The sequence below is a fragment of the Geotrypetes seraphini genome, chromosome 4, assembly GCF_902459505.1.
Source record: "Geotrypetes seraphini chromosome 4, aGeoSer1.1, whole genome shotgun sequence".
Lineage (NCBI taxonomy): Eukaryota > Metazoa > Chordata > Amphibia > Gymnophiona > Dermophiidae > Geotrypetes > Geotrypetes seraphini.
The window spans coordinates 12,611,040-12,629,778 of NC_047087.1; the positions used below are offsets into that span (position 1 = coordinate 12,611,040).

The following is an 18,739-nucleotide window of genomic DNA, read 5'->3' on the forward strand; positions in this document are numbered from 1 at the left end:
TAAAAATTAGAAGTTTGGACTTTTCTAGGAGGGTTATCTCTACAATACTAAGAGTCATGTGTATAGCAAGTAACATTGAAAGTCTGGACATTTCCTGGAGAATTACAAAGCAAAGAGAAGGTATATAATAGGTTACTGTGATGAATAGTAATAATAATAATACATCCGGGATATAGTAGTGAGTTATATTCTGTTGAAGGAATTGCTGTGGTGGTAGAGGTGGTATTCATGAGAGTGTATTCTAGTGCTATAGTGAGGTTAGGATGGTGGGAAGTGTTTTTTGAAAAGATGAGTTTTGATTTCTTTTCGGAATACTTTAATGTCTGTTGATTTGATCAGTAGATTGGAGATGGTAGGGTCAATCTTCGCTGCCTGTGTCGCCAAAAGGCTATCGTATAGTTTCTTGCGTCTGGTACCATTGAGAGGGGGGTAGATGAATAGGCTCTGAGTTCTCCTTATTCTGGGTGAGAGGTTACATGATTAATCTTGCACAGCACATCCCCTTCAGCCAGATGTTTTAAATGGAATTGTTCTGCCGTTACTAAAATTGTTTCCATGTTGTGATCTTTCCTAAATCCTGACTGAGCTATGTCTAATCTTGAGAAATTCGGTTCCCTGTTTACAAACTTTATCCAGAAGCTAAGGTAACCAAGGTTGGTTAGCTAAAGGCCTATAATTTACACAGATCTTCAGTAAAGGTTTGATAACTGAACATTTTCTTGGAAGGTAACCTGCTGGTCTCTGGATTCTGAAACTTGCTCATTCTCGAGCAGGCATATGGCTGTCCAGCAGGTGGCACTGTGGTGGCTTCTTTTAGGATAACAGATGGTCTGGAACATTGCTCCAGATAGTATTGTATTTTAATAATGATTTCATGCTGTTCCTTATTTTGGGAACACCAGCAAGGGCGGAAATTATTTAAATGTTTTATGTGGTCTATAGGACGTGCATCAAGCAGCAAAGTGAGTAGTGCAGTCTGGTACAATTTGATCCATAGAGCTCTGGCAGTGGATCTGCTGTACGTTCACAGATGTCTTCACATTTTTCGTTAGTGTCCGTGGTGTAACCTTTCTCCTTACCATCTGCTGTTCAGTTCTTATCTGTTTGTCCTACCTGGTCTCCCTCTTGTTCTACCATCTCTCTTAATAAGCAGCTATTCTGCATGGCTGTCCCCTCTCTTATTAGGAAGAAATCATGCAGCTTTTCATTCCTGCTCACAACCTAGTTCTTACCAGAGAATCTCTGTGCTTCTAAGATTAGTGTACCAGCCTTTACTTTTGCTTCTCTTCCAAGCAAACAAAAAACTGAGCAGCTCTATGCAAATGCTTCAGCGCTGATGAAAGAAAATCATGTTGGTGTATTCTGTGCTGGTAATTCTGCCCAACAATTTATCTTGGACATGAAGAATAGTGGCCAGCAGTATCGCTTGCTGGTCTGCTACACAGGGGTAATGAATAAGACTGATGTCCTAAAGCATATAGCCACGTGTGCGTGTGCGTGTGCGGCTTCCGTGATAACTTTCACCTTCTAATCAATCTTAAGAGCCAAAGGAAATGTGGTTTTTGGCTTAGTGAATGAATTATTGTTGCAGTTTCTCCTTGTGCAAGGTGGCCATTTTAAATTGTGTACAGGAAATCAGATTTTTGAAATGTATTTCTTTATAAAATTGATTATAAATGAATTATGTATGTGATGTTTTTAAGCGCTAGTAATGCTACACTTCTCCCTCGGTATTCGCGGGGGTCGGGGCAGAGCCGGACCATGAAGTGTGAAAAACCACGAATAACTTCTCGTCCGGCTCTGACCCACCCCCGCCTCCCTCCCTCCCTCCTTTCCCCCGGCATCCCGGCCTGGTGGTCTAGCGGGCTTTCGGGGCAGGAGTGAACTTCCTACGCTCCTGCCCCGTGCAGATTGCCAATAGGAAATGACTGCCGTGAGTTCCCGTAATCTCTCGAAACTACGACGGGAGCTCATGGCAGCCATTTTCTATTGGCGATCTACACAGGGCAGGAGCGTAGGAAGATCGCTTCTGCCCCGAAAGCCCGCTAGACCACCAGGTAAGGAGTAATCTATAGCGCTACTAGACATTTTAAGTCCTGTAGGTAGGTGGGAAGGCCCTAAACTATGCTTTTTTTTCCCCCCCAAAAAAAAATCACGGATAATTGAAACTGCAAACCCCGAAACCTCAAATAGGGAGGGGGGAAGTGTACTTTAATTTTCTCTGTTCCCCGTGTATTGGAGTACAAAAGGAAGTGGGAACGGACAATGAGCACTCCACTGAAGAACACTGATGTAAAACCAACTTGTTTATTTCATAAAAGGACACAAGCAGAAGCTGTGGACCCGACACAGCACTGTGTTTCGGCGTCTGAGGAACGCCTGCATCAGGGGTCACTCAGTCCAGCTAACATGCCAGAGTAACCAAAATCACTGAAAAGAGGTGTTGTGTGTGTGTGTGGGGGGGTACTCTTTAACTGTGCTTTTTTATTTCCCTACAGGCTGTGGTGGTGCCACAGGGAGGTGGGCAGCTGTGGGTATTTGGCGGCGAGTTTGCATCACCGGATGGAGAACAGTTTTACCATTATAAGGATCTCTGGGTGCTGCACCTGGCCACCAGGATATGGGAGCAGATCAAGTAAGGGGTTCACAGCTGCTTCTCGGGGTAAATCTTGCACCAAAAAAAAAAAAGAAAAAGAGGAGGAAAGGGTCTCAAGACCACAGTGATAACCAAATATCTCCCTTCAGTCAAGTGATTTGCACAGTATGTTTTGGAAGCTCACAGATCACTGCAGCCTAGCGCTCGCTTCTCAGCTCATATTATTTTTCAACTCGCTAGGACCCTGTGAAGGCAGGTGCTGTCTGGGAAAAGGAAATAGGAAAGGAGCAGGATTTTCTTTCCCTAACCTAGAAAAGATCATCAGTTCAGTGAAGAGGCCAAAGGGTTCTTAACTGTGTCATGAGAGACTAGGGTTCAAACCCCACCGCTACTCCTTGCTGTCTTGGGCAAGTCACTTAAGCCTCCGTTGCTCAGTTACAACCTTGGATTGTGTGCTCTCTGCCATCCCTGAATCTAACTCCCCTTCAGCTACCAGTGGAAAGGTGGGAACTAAATATTGATAATAAAACAGAAGCAGTAAACACTACACTAGTGTTCATAATAATAATAATAATAACTTTATTCTTGTATACCGCATTACCATGGAAGTTCTATGCGGTTAACAGATGAAGAGACTGTACATTTACAGCGAAGTTACAATTTCGTTAATGTTACATTAACATTTTAGACGATAAATTTACGGAGAAGTTAATTTTTTGCGGGTAGGTTATATATTTGGAGTAGTTATGTTTGCTATAAGTTACATACAGCGGTGTTACAAATAGAAGTGTTACAGTGGATGTTGCACACTGAGCAGGGGATGGTGTCTGACTACTCGGGCCTGTGATGAACATGATGGAGGGGGGAGAGGGGTGTCTGCTATGCTGGGTTTCAGTGTGGTCCACACTTTATTCTGGGTGCTGAAATCCTTGGCAAATTAGTTTTCTTTGGCCATTTGCCCAAGGATCAGGTTTTTGTTTTTCTCATCTCTTCTAGTTACACATTAGCCAGTAGAAGCTAGGGATGGTTCAGGTATAATACTATTGGCAGATGCTGTTGTAAATTAGCCGGTACTGGGAAACCTGTAATTTTCAGCCCATTTTCTCTCAAGGCAACTCTTGGGTTTATACTTTTAAGTAGGAATCGAATTGGCATATTCTACTCACCTGTCTTGAAATTGGAAAAGAGGATGGGAATGCCAAAGAGCAGCAGGATGGCTGTGACCCAGTGGAAGCCCTAGACAGGGGCAGCTCAAGGCACTTATTTATTTATTTATTCATTTACACTTCCCCCCTCCGTATTCGCAAATTCCGTATCTATGGATTCGCTTATTCGCGGTTTTAAACCACAAAATTCATTTTCATTTTTCAGGCTATTTTAAGTCCTGTAAGCCCCCCGCCCCTTAAGCCTTACCTGGTGGTCTAACGGGTTTTTGGGGCAGGAGCGATCCTCCCACGCTCCTGCCCCGTGCAGATCGCTCACAGGAAATGGCTCGAGAAACTACGGGTGAAAACCCGCTAGACCACCAGGTAAGGCTTAAGGAGAGGCTTTCAGGGCTTAAAGTAGCCGGTGGAAGCGGGGGTTAGGGGCAGAACCGGCCCGAATATTATTCGCGGTTTTTTACTATTCACGGGCTGGCTCTGCCCCTAACCCCCGCGAATACGGAGGGGGACGTGTAGTTTTCTATGCCGTTCTCACAGGGGAGCTCAGAATGGTTTACATTAATTTATTCAGGTATTCAAGCATTTTTCTCTGTCTGTCCTGGTGGTCTCACAAACTAATGTACCTGGGGCAATGGGGGGGGGAGGGGATGGGTGAAATAGAGCCTTCTATCTAAAGCACCAGGATCAAAAGGTCCTCTCTTATAACTCAAGTAGAGGGGGATCAGGCCCCCGTCCCACTCTTTTCCCCCTTCCTGCTCAACCTTCCCATAAGAGCACAAAAGGGGCTCAACCCCTCCCCCAACCTCACACCACCTCCCGCTACAGAACAGATGCACAAAGTATATTTTCTCTGAAGACTTTGCATGACAGCTTCTGCACTTTCAACCCTACATTTCCCCCTCTCTACCCCAACCCCTTCACCTTACCTTCTTCACTTTGTCTCCTACTCCTTCACCCCCCTCTCTGTTCCTTTCCCTTTCCATCCTGCCTTAGAGAGTTGCACGGGGACAGAAATCTTCTCCGTCCTCACCCATCCCTGCAAGGATCCTCTTCCCATCCCTATAAAAAGAACTAACTACTTCTGACAGTTTTGATTGAGTTTTACTAAAAAGGGTGTGCCTGGTTTGTTTCCTCTGTCTCTTCTCTCTCTTTCTATATGCTAGCCAGTGGGGCAAAAAAAGGCCTGCAGTAAAGAATAGGAGGCCCATCTACTTAAACTGATCACTTCCTGAAGATACATTTGCGTGATTGTCAGTATTGACAATTGCTCTGTGTGTTAAATTCAGCAAATATGTTTGGTCCGGTCGGGTGTTTTCTCTGTGGGAGACTTCCTTGCGTTTCGGCAACTTCAACATTATGTTCGATCCCTCCCCCGAGCCGCTTTGGTTTTTCCTATTGAGAACAAATTTGCGGCGCTGCTGGATCCCTATTTGGAGGATGGGTTTACAGTTTCGGGTCTGTATAAGGATCTCCATCGATTATTGGGTCCGGCTGATCGAGCTGTCCTACACGCCCGTTGGTGCCAGGATCTGGGGATAGCACGAGACGCTTTGGATCTCCCTTCCTTGATTGCAAGACTCCCGGGAGTTTCCGTTAATGCAGATCTACGGGAGTGTCAGTTTAGGGTTCTTCATCGGGGCTATTTTACGAAAAGTCAGTTATATTATTCGGGTTACACGGACTCTCCTTTATGCCCTAAGTGCCTCCAGCAACCCCATTCGTTTATCCATGCCTTCTGGTCTTGTGTGAAAATCAAACGTTTTTGGCGGCAGGTTGTAACATATGTGGAGAGCGTCTTTGGTACTACATTACCTTTTTCTGCCGCTGGTCTCTTGCTGGATAAGTATGAGGCCTTCCGCTTGTCTGATTCGGGTCAGCGGCAGTTTATGAGACGGGTGGGGGTCTTGGGGAAGAAAGTAATTCTATCTGTCTGGATTGGGGAACTTTCTCCATCCTTTTGGGAATGGAGGAACCGTTTGCATGCTCTGCTGCTGCTGGAGTGTAAAGATGCGTCTTATAGCTTACGACGGCGGCGACTCTTTCTTCGGATCTGGGATTCTTACCTTTTTTCACTCTCACCACGGGCTAGAAGTGACATTCTAAATTCCTTGTGACTTTTTCGGAGACCTGGGCTTGTGTTCCATCCTTGAGGGGCGCCAGGTATGCTTCTTTCTCTTTCTTTCTTCTTCTTCTTTGCTCTCTTCCTTCTTTCTTTCTGTGTTGGTGTTCCTTATTGTCTTGGGCAGTGGGCTATCTGAGTCCAAGCCTACTGCACTCACTTTTTCTCGTTTCAGACTAGGGGGTTTGGGGGGGGGGGTGGTGTGGGTGGGATTGTTGGATCTCCTATTTTGTTTCTGCTGTTTTCCATTGTTACTGTGGTTCTGACCTATTGGTCTGTTCTGTGTTATTTGATAATAATAAAAATTGATTCAACATAAATTCAGCAAATATGTTCAAATGTTTTTTTATTTCCATCACTCACAAACCTGAAAAGTTGTACAGACCTCCATGGGAATCTCGCAATGCTTTTTCATATTCTGCATGAATTAAACTGTAAATTACAAAAAATTGGTATAAATGGTGATAATCTGTCCTTGAATAACCCTGGAGGTGATAAAGAAAAATGTGCTTCCCCAAATTGGAATTAAAGAAAACAAAATAAGTGAAATAAATAAAAAGGATCAATCAGTACGGGCCCAATACCCTCGTTTCAACCATTGGCCCCGGGCAGGTGTTTATGCAGTGTCAAGCACTTAGAAATAAATCTAAATAATTTGGGGAAGCACATTTTTCTTTATCACCTCCAGGGTTATTCAAGGACAGATTATCACCATTTATACCAATTTTTTGTAATTTACATTATTGTCGATATTGGTATTTATATTTGTATTTTGGTTCTTTTTGGCCATTTCTGAATTAAACTGTAACATTACATTACGTATTGATGTATTAGGCCCAACGTCTTTAATTGTATTCCTCTTCCTGGAAATGTCCAGTTATCTTTTTGATGTAATCCGCTTAGAACTGCAAGGTACAGGCGGAATAGAAGTCATTAATGTAATGTAATGTAATGTACATTAGTGATTCCTATTCCGCCATTACCTTGTGGTTCAAGGCGGATTACATAAGAGTTGTCAGGAGGTTACAAGAATTGTAACATTACATAGGAATTGTCGTAGGGATTACATAAGAATTACAAATGGATTGTCGAGAACTTAAGGTGATACCTGTTGGGTAATTAGAAACATATTAGATTAGATATGGGTAGAGAGTGGGTAAGTGGAGTTTGGGAAGGAACTGGTCGTGTTAAATGGGTTTTATGTATTTTTTGAAGAGTAGGGTTTTAGTTTCTTTCTTGAAGGTTTTGTAGTCTGTAGTCAAGGCGTACCAGACGGCAGCGCAGGTTGAAAGTGGCACTCAAAGTTAAGCAGGAGAAACGAGGAGAAATCAGCTCAGGGATCCTGGGAGGGGGCGCTGGACCAACCTTCGAGCCGGGAAGAAGACTGACTGGGGCCGGCTTGTCAATCCCCAGCCGCTGACGGCAGATGGATCCTACGCTGAAGGAGAGAAAACAGGCCTGAGATGGCGCACGAGAGAATGGCTAATAAGGATTCTAGGTTGCCTAGGGAGATGTATGGCCAGTAGGAAAAGGAGGTATTGATGCCTCTGTATAAGACTCTGGTGAGACCTCATTTAGAATATTGTGTACAATTCTGGAGGCCTCACCTTCAAAAAGATATAAAAAGGATGGAGTTGGTCCAAAGGAAGGCTACCAAAATGGTGGTAGATGTGTGGAACAGTCTCCCGGAAGAAGTGGTGGAAACAGAGACTGTCTGAATTCAAGAGATCTGGAATAGGCATGTAGGATCTCTCGGAAAGAGAAAGAGACAATGGTCACTGTGGATGGGCAGACTAGATGGGCCATTGGCCTTTATCTGCCGTCATGTAATTTGATTTTCAAGGTATTCCAGGCATCTAGATGTGTAGTTCCTTCCTTAATTGCAATAGCCTCAACCGATTCAAACGTCTGGACCTTTTCTTTTAGATTCGCCAAATCAGAAGATCATTTATCTGAAACTTGTGCCTGGAGGAAAACCGCTTTTGAGATAATTTTCAAATCTCCACTATTTTGTTTCACATTGTTCAGTAACGAGCAATGCCTCGCACAGCGTTTCCAATGTCACTATGGCTGGTTTCAGCATTTCCCTCTGTTGGAAGTCAAGAATTGGTCGGCCTCTAACTCTTAGTAATTTACTCGCGGTTCCTTGCTCCAAGACCTTCGAGGCCGCTCGTGTGGTGGGATCTTCCTCTGGAGTTAGGCTCATTGATTCCGCTGCCAGCCCCCCTTATGCTCCAGGACTTCCGTCTGGGCAAATCTCCTCTGGTTCACTCTGGCCGGTGTTCAACCCGATTGCTGGTTGAGGAAGTAGAACTTGATAACAAATTGCAAAACCTTTTGTCCCACATTCCAGCCTGATAAGATAAAAAACTGCAGTCTGAGGCAACAGCCTCAGGTGGCTGAATGATAAGAGCCACCCCTGGAAATGGGTTCAATCCTCAATTCAGATTTTCCGTTCCCCAGACTAACCATAGCTTCAAATATTTCCAAGGCAGCTTTCACAGCCCTGGGTGGATGTAGTGCCAGCCCTGGCACAACAGTGACACCAAGTGGCCAGATAAAGGATCTTTGATTTCGGAAAGACTCCTGGGTGTAGTTCAGTCAGGGTTTAGGAAAGATCGCAGCGCAGAAACAATTTTTGTAGCAGTAGAAGATTCCATTTTAAAAGATTAGTTTCTACTGCAGTAGGCTTGTAATAGACTGTGGAGATGACTTTCAAAATTGCGCTCTTAGAACTTTTCAGGAGTGTTTCTCCCTGCTGATCTGTAACCTGTTCTACATTTCATTCCTCTGATGCTTGGTATCTTGTTGCCTCCCTTGTCCCGCGACCTAGACTAAAGCATCCACAACGTTTCCTACCAAATTCCTTATGGCTTAGAAGTGAGTCCAGGAGCAATGGAAGCTCCTGGACTAACTTCTGGCATTGATGAAGCAATGCTGAAAAAAACAAACAAACCCCCCAACAACGAATGTGCAGGTCCATTTTTTTTCCTTTGTAAGGATTTCAAAATGTAAAAGGTAATAGAGAACAGAGAGGGGAGCTTGTACCAGTGAATGTGTTGCTGTATTTGCTATTTCAGAGCAGCTGTCTGACGGATGACAGTCCCTTGGCTTCTGTGGGAAGGCCTGTGTTATCCTTCTGCTTTTCACAATCCTGCCATCTTTCAAGTGTGGATTGGCATTTGTCTCCTTTCTTCCTCTTTGAGTTGTTTTTAAAGATTAAAGCTTTATTAAAGTTATTTCTTCTGGCTCACTGCTATTAGATTTGGGCAAGCGCTCTCGGCACATTGGGTAAGATTTGAGAGACTGCAGTCTCTTGTGTGAAAAGAGGAAAGAGCACGGTTTTGAGTAACATAGTTAAAGACCTGCCCAAACTTACACTCTCTATAATTTAATGATTTAATTGAAATTGTTCTTTTTCTTCGATAAACCCAGAGCATCTGCTGGAGTCTCTGTTGAAGCTCACTCCAGCTCATCTAAACCACCCCAGCCCATCCTCAACTGATTAGAGAGCCTCTCTGTTCATCCCACGCCCTTTTGAACTGTGCCTGGAGCCTTATACTCTTCCACTCTTGCATTTTTTAGTTTGTAGGAACTCTTTATTATCCCAGGACAAGCAGGCAGCATATTCTTTACGCATGGGTGACGTCACCGACGGAGCCCACGGTACGGACCTTTTTACTAGAAAGTTCTAGTTGGCCGCACCGCGCGTGCGCGAGTGCCTTCCCGCCCGACGGAGGAGAGCGTGGTCCCCAGTTTCTTCGTTTCCGCGGAGCGAAGAAGACGTGCGTTTTTCAACTCCGATTGAAATCCTCTTTTGCCTTCCCGCTCGCGTTCTTTTTTCGTTTTATTTACCTTCGGGTTCTTTTTTATTTCATTTCCAAAAAAAAAAAAAAAAAATTATTTCTTTTTGTTTCGTTTTTTGTCTTTGCCCCGGCGGGGCCTGTTGTCACGATCCAGGCCTCGGGGTTTGATTTTGCGGAGGCCGTGTTCACATTCATGCCCCCGCAGCCCGGTTTTAAGAAGTGCCAGCGGTGTGCACGCCCGATCTCCCTCACTGACCCACACAATTGGTGTTTACAGTGTTTGGGACCGGAGCATCGGGCGGACTCGTGCACCCGCTGTGCCACTCTTAAAAAACGCACTTTGAAGAATCGCCAAATCCAGCAAAGTCTGCTGTTCGGCACCGGCCCGACTATGGACTCGACTTCTTCAACTGCGGCACCATCGAAGTCGGCACCGACCACCTCGACACCGCCTGACATTACATCGGCGCCACCGGCGCCAGGTAAGCCGGCTAAGAAGCCAAAGCAGAAAAAAGTGGTTCCGGTGCCAACCCTGGATGACCGCATTGCGGCCATCCTCCAGGATAAGTTGCAGGAACAACTCCAAAAGCAACTTAAACAGCTCTTGCCCTCTATCCTGGCACCGCTGCTTTCGGTACCAGACCGGCCCGAGCCCCACACCGTCCAACCGGTATCCACGCCATCGGTACCTATGGACCCCTCCATGCCCATTCTTTCGGCACCGCATATCCATGCCCATGCCGAGACCGTAGCTCTGACGACATCCGATCCTCCTCGGGACCGAGCGGAACACCGGTCTTCCCGCGAACCTGACCGGCACCGTTCGTCCCGGGACCGAGACAGACACAGGTCTTCATCCCCCGGTACCGTCTCGGTACGCTCAGGCAAGTCTCGGTCTAAAGCTCATCATACCGAACCTTCCACTCCAGTCTCTCGGCACGCACACACCGATGTCAGAGACCCGGACCTCTGGGAGGAATCTCCCCTCGGTACCGAGGAGGATGCATCGTCGTCAGACGAAGAGCCCTCGGCCCCCGATACCACATCTAAACCTGAGCAATCTTCTTTTTCAAAATTCCTCAGGGAGTTATCAGGAGCCTTATCTTTGCCTCTGGAATCCGATTCCAAGAAGTCACAAGCTTTCCTGGAGGCATTAGATTTCGATCAACCTCCTAAGGAGTTCCTGAAGTTACCCGTGCATGACATCCTGCGGGAAACTTTTTATAAAAATTGGGAAAATCCATTAACTGTCCCTGGGGCACCCCGTAAACTGGATAGCCTTTACAGGGTTATCCCAATCCCGGGATTTGATAAACCCCAGCTGCCCCATGAATCTCTCCTGGTTGAGTCCACTTTAAAAAAGACTCAAGGCTCCAGTGTATATGCCTCTACCCCTCCTGGCAGGGAGGGCAAAACTATGGACAAGTTTGGCAAGCGGCTCTACCAGAATGCCATGCTTGCCAACAGGGCAAACAATTACTCTTTCCACTTTTCATTCTACCTGAAACATCTGGTAATGCAACTCTCCGCCATGCAAAAGTACATGCCGGAGCACAAGGTTCCACTATTCCAGCAGCACATCTCCAGCCTGCTTCAACTTAGAAAATTTATGGTGCGCTCCATCTATGACTCCTTTGAGCTCACCTCTCGTGCATCTGCCATCGCTGTGGCCATGCGCCGCCTGGCCTGGCTCAGGGTCTCTGATCTGGATGTCAACCATCAGGACCGACTAGCCAACGCCCCATGTATGGGAGACGAATTGTTCGGAGAGTCTCTGGATACCACCACACAAAAACTCTCCGCCCATGAGACCAGATGGGATACTCTCATTAAACCAAAGAAGAAGGCCCCTCCTGCTCGGCCTTACAAACCACAGTCTTCATACCAGCGCAGGTTCTCCGCTAGGCCGCTTAACCCGCCTTCACAGCAACCTAGGCGGGCTCGCCAACAACACCACAACCAGGCTCGTGCACAGTCTAATCAACCTGCCAAGCCTCTTCCTCCTGCCAAACCTTCTCAGCCCTTTTGACTCCTCTCTCCAGGGCTTAGCCAGTCTTCCACCCTCATTGCCTCTCCCTCAACCAATCGGAGGCAGGCTCCACATTTTTCTCAGCCGTTGGGAGGTCATCACATCGGACCAGTGGGTCCTCAACATCATCCACCACGGCTACTCTCTCAACTTCCAGACTCTTCCACCAGACAATCCTCCCGTAGAGTCTGCTTCTCTTTCAACTCAAACCCCCCTCCTCCTGAGGGAGGTCCAATCCCTCCTTCTCCTCAATGCCATCGAAGAAGTACCTCTGGAACAAAGGGGCCGGGGATTCTACTCCCGTTACTTTCTGGTTCCAAAAAAGACAGGAGACCTACGTCCCATTCTCGATCTCAGGGACCTCAACAAATGTCTTGTCAAGGAGAGGTTCAGAATGCTCTCCCTTGCCACGCTTTACCCTCATCTCTCTCAGAACGACTGGCTATGTTCCCTGGACCTCAAAGAGGCCTACACTCACATACCAATCAATCCAGCTTCACGTCGCTACCTAAGATTCCAGGTGCACCATCGCCATTATCAGTACAAAGTGCTACCTTTTGGCCTCGCTTCATCACCCAGGGTGTTCACCAAATGCCTCATTGTGGCGGCGGCCTTCCTCAGGTCTCACAACCTCCAGGTGTTTCCCTACTTGGACGATTGGTTGGTGAAAGCACCTACGTCTCCGCTTGTGCTACAAGCCACTCAACATACCATCTCTCTCCTCCACCTCCTGGGGTTCGAGATCAACTACCCCAAGTCGCATCTGCTTCCCACGCAGCGCCTTCAGTTCATTGGAACAGTTCTCGACACCACTCTGATGAGGGCGTTTCTCCCCTCCGACCGTCAGCGGAACCTGCTCCGCCTGTGTCGTCAGGTGCTCCTTCATCACTCCATCTCTGCCAGACAGATGATGGTCCTCCTGGGCCACATGGCCTCGACGGTGCATGTGCTTCCCCTGGCACGACTCCACCTCAGAACACCTCAATGGACTCTGGCCAACCAATGGTCGCAGACCTCGAATCTTCTTTCTCATCCCATCTCTGTGACATCGTCTCTTCAGCAATCTCTACAATGGTGGTTGAACTCCTCCAATCTTTCCAGGGGCCTTCTTTTTCATCTGCCCCCGCATTCCATGATCATCACCACGGATGCCTCCCCTTATGCATGGGGTGCTCACCTGGGAGACCTACGCACCCAAGGTCTTTGGACCCCGCAGGAGCGTCTTCATCACATCAATCTCCTGGAACTACGAGCCATGTTCTATGCTCTCAAGGCCTTCCAGCACCTTCTTTGCCCTCAGGTTCTGCTCCTGTGCACGGACAACCAAGTTGCCATGTACTACATCAACAAACAGGGCGGCACCGGATCTCGCCTCCTTTGTCAGGAGGCTCTTTGCATTTGGACCTGGGCCACGGCCCGCAGTCTCTTCCTCAAGGCTGTCTACATCCAGGGCGAACAGAACTCCCTGGCCGACAATCTCAGCCGCATCCTTCAACCTCACGAGTGGACCTTGGACCCTCCCACGCTCCACTCCATCTTTGCTCGCTGGGGCACTCCGCAGGTGGACCTATTCGCAGCTCCTCACAACCATCAGCTGCCCCAGTTCTGCTCCAGACTCTTCTCTCCTCATCGTCTGGCCCCGGATGCATTCCTTCTCGACTGGACGGATCGGTTCCTCTATGCCTTTCCTCCTCTACCTCTGATGTTGCGGACTTTATCCAAACTCCGCAGGGACGGAGCCACCATGATCCTCATAGCTCCCCGGTGGCCTCGTCAACACTGGTTCTCCCTCCTGCTTCAGCTCAGCTCCAGGGATCCCATTCCTCTGCCTGTGTTTCCTACTCTACTTACACAGCAACATCAGTCTCTACTACATCCCAATCTGTCTTCGCTCCACCTGACAGCTTGGTTTCTCTCGGGCTGACCTCTTCAGGAAATCTGTCTCAGCCTGTCCGTCTCATTTTGGACGCCTCCAGGAAACCGACCACCCTCCAATGTTACCATCAGAAGTGGACCAGGTTCTCCTCTTGGTGCCTCCGTCATCATCACGATCCCACCTCTTTAGCGGTGGAAACTGTTCTGGACTACTTGCTCTCCCTGTCCAATGCAGGCCTCAAGTCTAACTCTATCAGAGTCCATCTCAGTGCCATCACGGCATTCCATGAACCTGTCTTAGGAAAACCTCTCACGGCTCACCCTCTGGTTTCCCGATTCATGAGGGGCCTCTTCAACATCAAACCACCTCTGAAGCCTCCTCCGGTCGTCTGGGACCTGAATGTGGTTTTATCTGCCCTCATGAAACCTCCCTTTGAGCCGCTTGCCACAACTTCGCTCAAATTTCTGACATGGAAGGTTCTTTTCCTCATTGCCATCACCTCTGCCAGGAGGGTTAGTGAGCTTCATGCACTGGTTGCCGATCCACCGTTCACTATTTTTCACCATGACAAGGTGGTTCTGCGCACCCATCCAAAGTTCCTTCCAAAGGTGGTCTCAGCTTTTCACCTCAACCAGTCCATTGTGTTGCCTGTTTTCTTCCCGAAACCTCATTCACATCCCGGAGAACAGGCATTGCACAGTCTTGACTGCAAGCGTGCCCTGGCTTACTATCTTGATCGTACAAGGGCTCACCGCTTGTCCCCTCAGCTCTTCCTGACCTTCGACCCAAATCGTTTGGGTCGACCGGTCTCTAAACGGACGCTATCCAACTGGCTTGCAGCTTGCATCGTGTTCTGTTACGCTCGGGCCGGTCTGTCACTAGACGGCGCTGTCACGGCCCACAGGGTAAGAGCTATGGCCGCTTCTGTTGCTTTCCTCCGTTCCACACCCATTGAGGAAATCTGCAAGGCGGCCACCTGGTCCTCAGTTCACACATTCACTACTCACTACTGTCTGGATGCTTTCTCCAGACGGGATGGGCACTTCGGCCAATCTGTACTTCAGAATTTATTTTCCTAATGGCCAACCATCCCTCCTCCCTCTTTGTTAGCTTGGAGGTCACCCATGCGTAAAGAATATGCTGCCTGCTTGTCCTGGGATAAAGCACAGTTACTTACCGTAACAGGTGTTATCCAGGGACAGCAGGCAGATATTCTTACGTCCCACCCTCCTCCCCGGGTTGGCTTCTTAGCTGGCTTATACTAACTGGGGACCACGCTCTCCTCCGTCGGGCGGGAAGGCACTCGCGCACGCGCGGTGCGGCCAACTAGAACTTTCTAGTAAAAAGGTCCGTACCGTGGGCTCCGTCGGTGACGTCACCCATGCGTAAAGAATATCTGCCTGCTGTCCCTGGATAACACCTGTTACGGTAAGTAACTGTGCTATCCCTTTCCCATAGTTCGCTCACTCTCTCGCTGGGGCATTGCCACCTGCAAAGTGGGAGAAACGCCAGCTTACACTCTGCTGACCAGAGATTGGAGTTTGTTGTGCTGTCTGAAAGTTGTTCAGAGTGAATTAGTACATATGGCCCATATTGCTAAAATTAGACTTAATTCACAGAACTTAGGCCCTGAATCTACAAAGTGCGTCCCGATTGTAGGCAGCTGTAGGCGTCCTACAGCTGTCTAATCAGCCAATCGGGAGGCACGTTTTCTAAAAAAATATTCCCCAGGCAGGCCGCCTATATTGAAGGTGCCTCCGGGAGCCTAGGGAGGCCCACAAGCCTGTCTAAGCTCGACTAAGGCTAGGCGGTAGCCTTAGGCGAACCTAGGCAGCCCTGCCGCTTACCATGTAGGCTAGCAAAATGCTGGCCTACATGGTAAGTAGACACGGCCACTATACTTTATCGCAGCAAGGGATCTCCCTGCCACGATTAGTATAGTGGCCGCAGCTACAGCCGCTAGTCTCCCCAACTCCCCCCCCACCGACGTTTGTGGTAGGAGGGTGCCCAACCCCTCCTGCCGAAAGAACCTGGCCCCCCCCCCAAAGATCACCGGCAGGAGGGTACCCATCCCCTCCTACTGGATCCCCCCAACGACCCCCCCAAACAAAATGCCCTAACCGCCCTCCCCGGACCCCCCCAAACGGCCTCCCCGAAGATCTCCGGCAGGAGGGTGCCCAACCCCTCCTGCCGGACCCCTCAACGCCCCCCCAAAGATCGCCGGCAGGAGGGTGGCCAACCCGGAACCCCCATGAAGCTTACCGCCAAGTTGGCTAGACGGGTCTTCGCATTGTCCGGCCAGCAGACCCGCCTCTGTCCAAATGAGGCGGGCCACCCCTCCCCCGCCCAACCCACAGGATCCTAGGGCCTGATTGGCCCAAGCGCCTAAGGCCCCTCTCTGTAGAGAAATCTAACACTTTGATGTTAAGTGCTTAAACTACCGTAATAATTTTTTAAGAGCTTTGATTTCACCAAAGAATCTTTTTTCAGTATTATATTATGAATATACTATATGATAGACACCAGTGGCACATTATTCCCTCCCACATTGTCAAATTGCTAAGAAGACATATTAAAGGTGGGGTCCATTTCTTTAATACAACATTCAACGGGGAGGGAGGTGTAGTTTATTCATTAAAAAAAATTGTGTGTTCAGGTTCTGCTTTGATTTCATGAATGTAAAATTTTATTGTACCTGCTGATATGTTCATGTGCTTGAGTATATTAGAAGCACAATAAACATGATTTTATTATATTACAATGTTCAGTGTATTGAAGTGTTCTTCTCTCTCTAAGATCCAGGTGAAAACTCTTTCCATTTCTGTGCTTACAAGTAATATGTCAGAATTCAGTTTTCTATCTTTAAAGCAATAAAAAAATGATTTCCAGTTACCTCTGTATCTTCCTTCTCTCACCTTCCCCCCCCCATGCATATTTCTTTATTTTAAAGCTGACCAACATTTCCTTTGCTTTGCAGAGTACCTGGTGGTCCCTCCGGCAGAAGTGGCCATCGCCTGGTGGCCTGCAAGAGACAGTTAATTGTTTTTGGGGGATTTCATGAGAGCACAAGGTTGGTTATAATAATAATAATAACAACTGAAGCTGATTACTTTTCTATTTGCTCTGCATTGAGCCGATCTAACAGGCCCTGCCTTTGAAGCGCAGGATTGGGATGGCTTTTTGAAGAACAAGACCCTTGTGGGATCTAGCTAGGTACTTGGGAGCTGGGTTGGCCACTGTTGGGCTTGAATGACCTTTGGCCTGTCCCACTATGGCAGTTCTTAAGTTCTTATGGGTTTCTTGACAAAAATTCTCACAGATGTGATGATCTACTTCATCTAATACCAAAAAGATTTTCAGCTTCTTTTTCTTTACCTATGAAAGCAAGATGCAATAAAAGGGGTGAATATAAGGAGTGATTCTCATGGGGTCTGTTCCGGGCTCCAATCTAAATGAGGCAACTGCATGAAGCAAATGCTTTTCTTTGCAGAAAATTGTTGCCATTATAAGCTAAATTTTGCTTTTAGAATAGGCTTTCCAAGGTTCCATAAGGTACAGACATTTTGAGCAGCTAATTTGGTTAAGTGTTATTTCTAGAAGATTCCTGCCATGTATTTTGACCATTTTGTATGTCTTGAAATGAAACTTAGTATTGTAGTATTTAAAAAGTTTTCCCTTATTCTTGGTGTGAGTCTTGGTTATTGCTTTTACCTAGAGATTACATCTATTACAATGATTTGTATGCCTTTAACCTGGACTCATTCACCTGGGCAAAACTGTGTCCATCGGGGACTGGCCCAACTCAGCGGTCCGGCTGCAAGATGGTTACCACACAGGACGGCAATGTGATTGTCTACGGGGGCTATTCTAAACAGGTAAGAACTGTCCTTGTGGTCACATACTACAGATCGCATGAGTCGGCAGTCTCTGGGCTAGATTTACTAAACTTTACCATGATGCAGAAATAAATGCTTTTATTTTCATACAAATAGATTAAGGGCATCGTAAAACAGTTATGAAAATATATATTCTTGTAAACAGACGCCTTGGGTCACAGCATGGAAAGTAAATGCTAAAAGCATGACACACAGTCATATTTTGTAAGATCACGTGCATGCATGTTTTAACAGTGGGTGTAGGTGAGATGGAAGGGTCACCGCTCGGCAGCTTTGGAATGCACTACCTGTGCATTTAAGAGAAAAAACTCTAGACCGGTTCAAAGGCAAATAAAAAAAAAGTCATTTATTCAAGGATTTAAAACATTGTGATAACTTGTGTTGAACCAAAAATAATCAAAAAACTATCTCCACAAGTTAAATTTATGCTTAAAATGAACAATGTTTTCGCTTCACTTGTGTTCCTTCCTGATGCCCCTGTTGGGAAACTCGAGTCGAATGGAGGGGCTTATTTTAAGCGTTCACATTTCACTGCACTGAATGAATTGATTTTTACGGTGTCCCAATGCTGCTGATCTGCCTCCTGTTTTGAGCTACTATTGCCTGAATCAGATAATTTTCAATGGCATATTTTAATGTACAGAGTGTTTGATGGATGGCAGTAAGAGGGACTTTACAGGGCAATGATGGTCCCTCATTACAACCAGCATTGGTACATTTGATGGTACTTTTGCCCTTTTTGGTTGGTGACTGAGCACCTTATGGTATTTTTTCAGTACCTGAAATTATGTTTGCACTTTATTAAGACACTATTTATTTATTCAATTTTTTTTTTTTTAATTATTTATTTATTTATCATTTTAATACATCCTATATACAAAGATGTTTAAAGGAAATATATTTATTCATTTTAAGTATAAATTTAACTTGTGGAGATAGTTTTTTGATTTATTCAAGGACGCCTTCATTTTATAAACACTCTAGACGATGCACCATCTTCCGTTCTTCTCTATTTTTTATCCCCTACCTAATGACAGCATCGGAGAAAAGTGTGCAATACTTAGGGCTCCTTTTACTAAGCTGCGCTAGCGCTTTTAAGCGTGTGCTAAATTTCCGCGCATGGTAGACGCTAATGCCTCCATTGAGCTGGCGTTAGTTTCTCTGCGTAGCGCGGGGGTTCGCGCGCTAAAAAAGTTACTGCAGCTTAGTAAAAGGTGCCCTTAGCTTGTTTTTAAAAGCAATTGCAAATAACAG

At 46.7% G+C, this 18,739-nt stretch overlaps 1 protein-coding gene across 1 annotated transcript in view; it reads left to right on the plus strand.

The window, feature by feature from the left end:
- Positions 1 to 18,739, plus strand: part of KLHDC4 (kelch domain containing 4) — a 132,721-nt gene that overhangs the window by 80,302 nt on the left and 33,680 nt on the right. Inside the window, exons 7-9 of the mRNA XM_033941294.1 lie at positions 2,499 to 2,635; positions 16,567 to 16,659; positions 17,305 to 17,464. Of these exons, the coding sequence (XP_033797185.1) occupies positions 2,499 to 2,635; positions 16,567 to 16,659; positions 17,305 to 17,464 (390 nt within the window). The remainder of the gene's footprint in view (positions 1 to 2,498; positions 2,636 to 16,566; positions 16,660 to 17,304; positions 17,465 to 18,739) is intronic.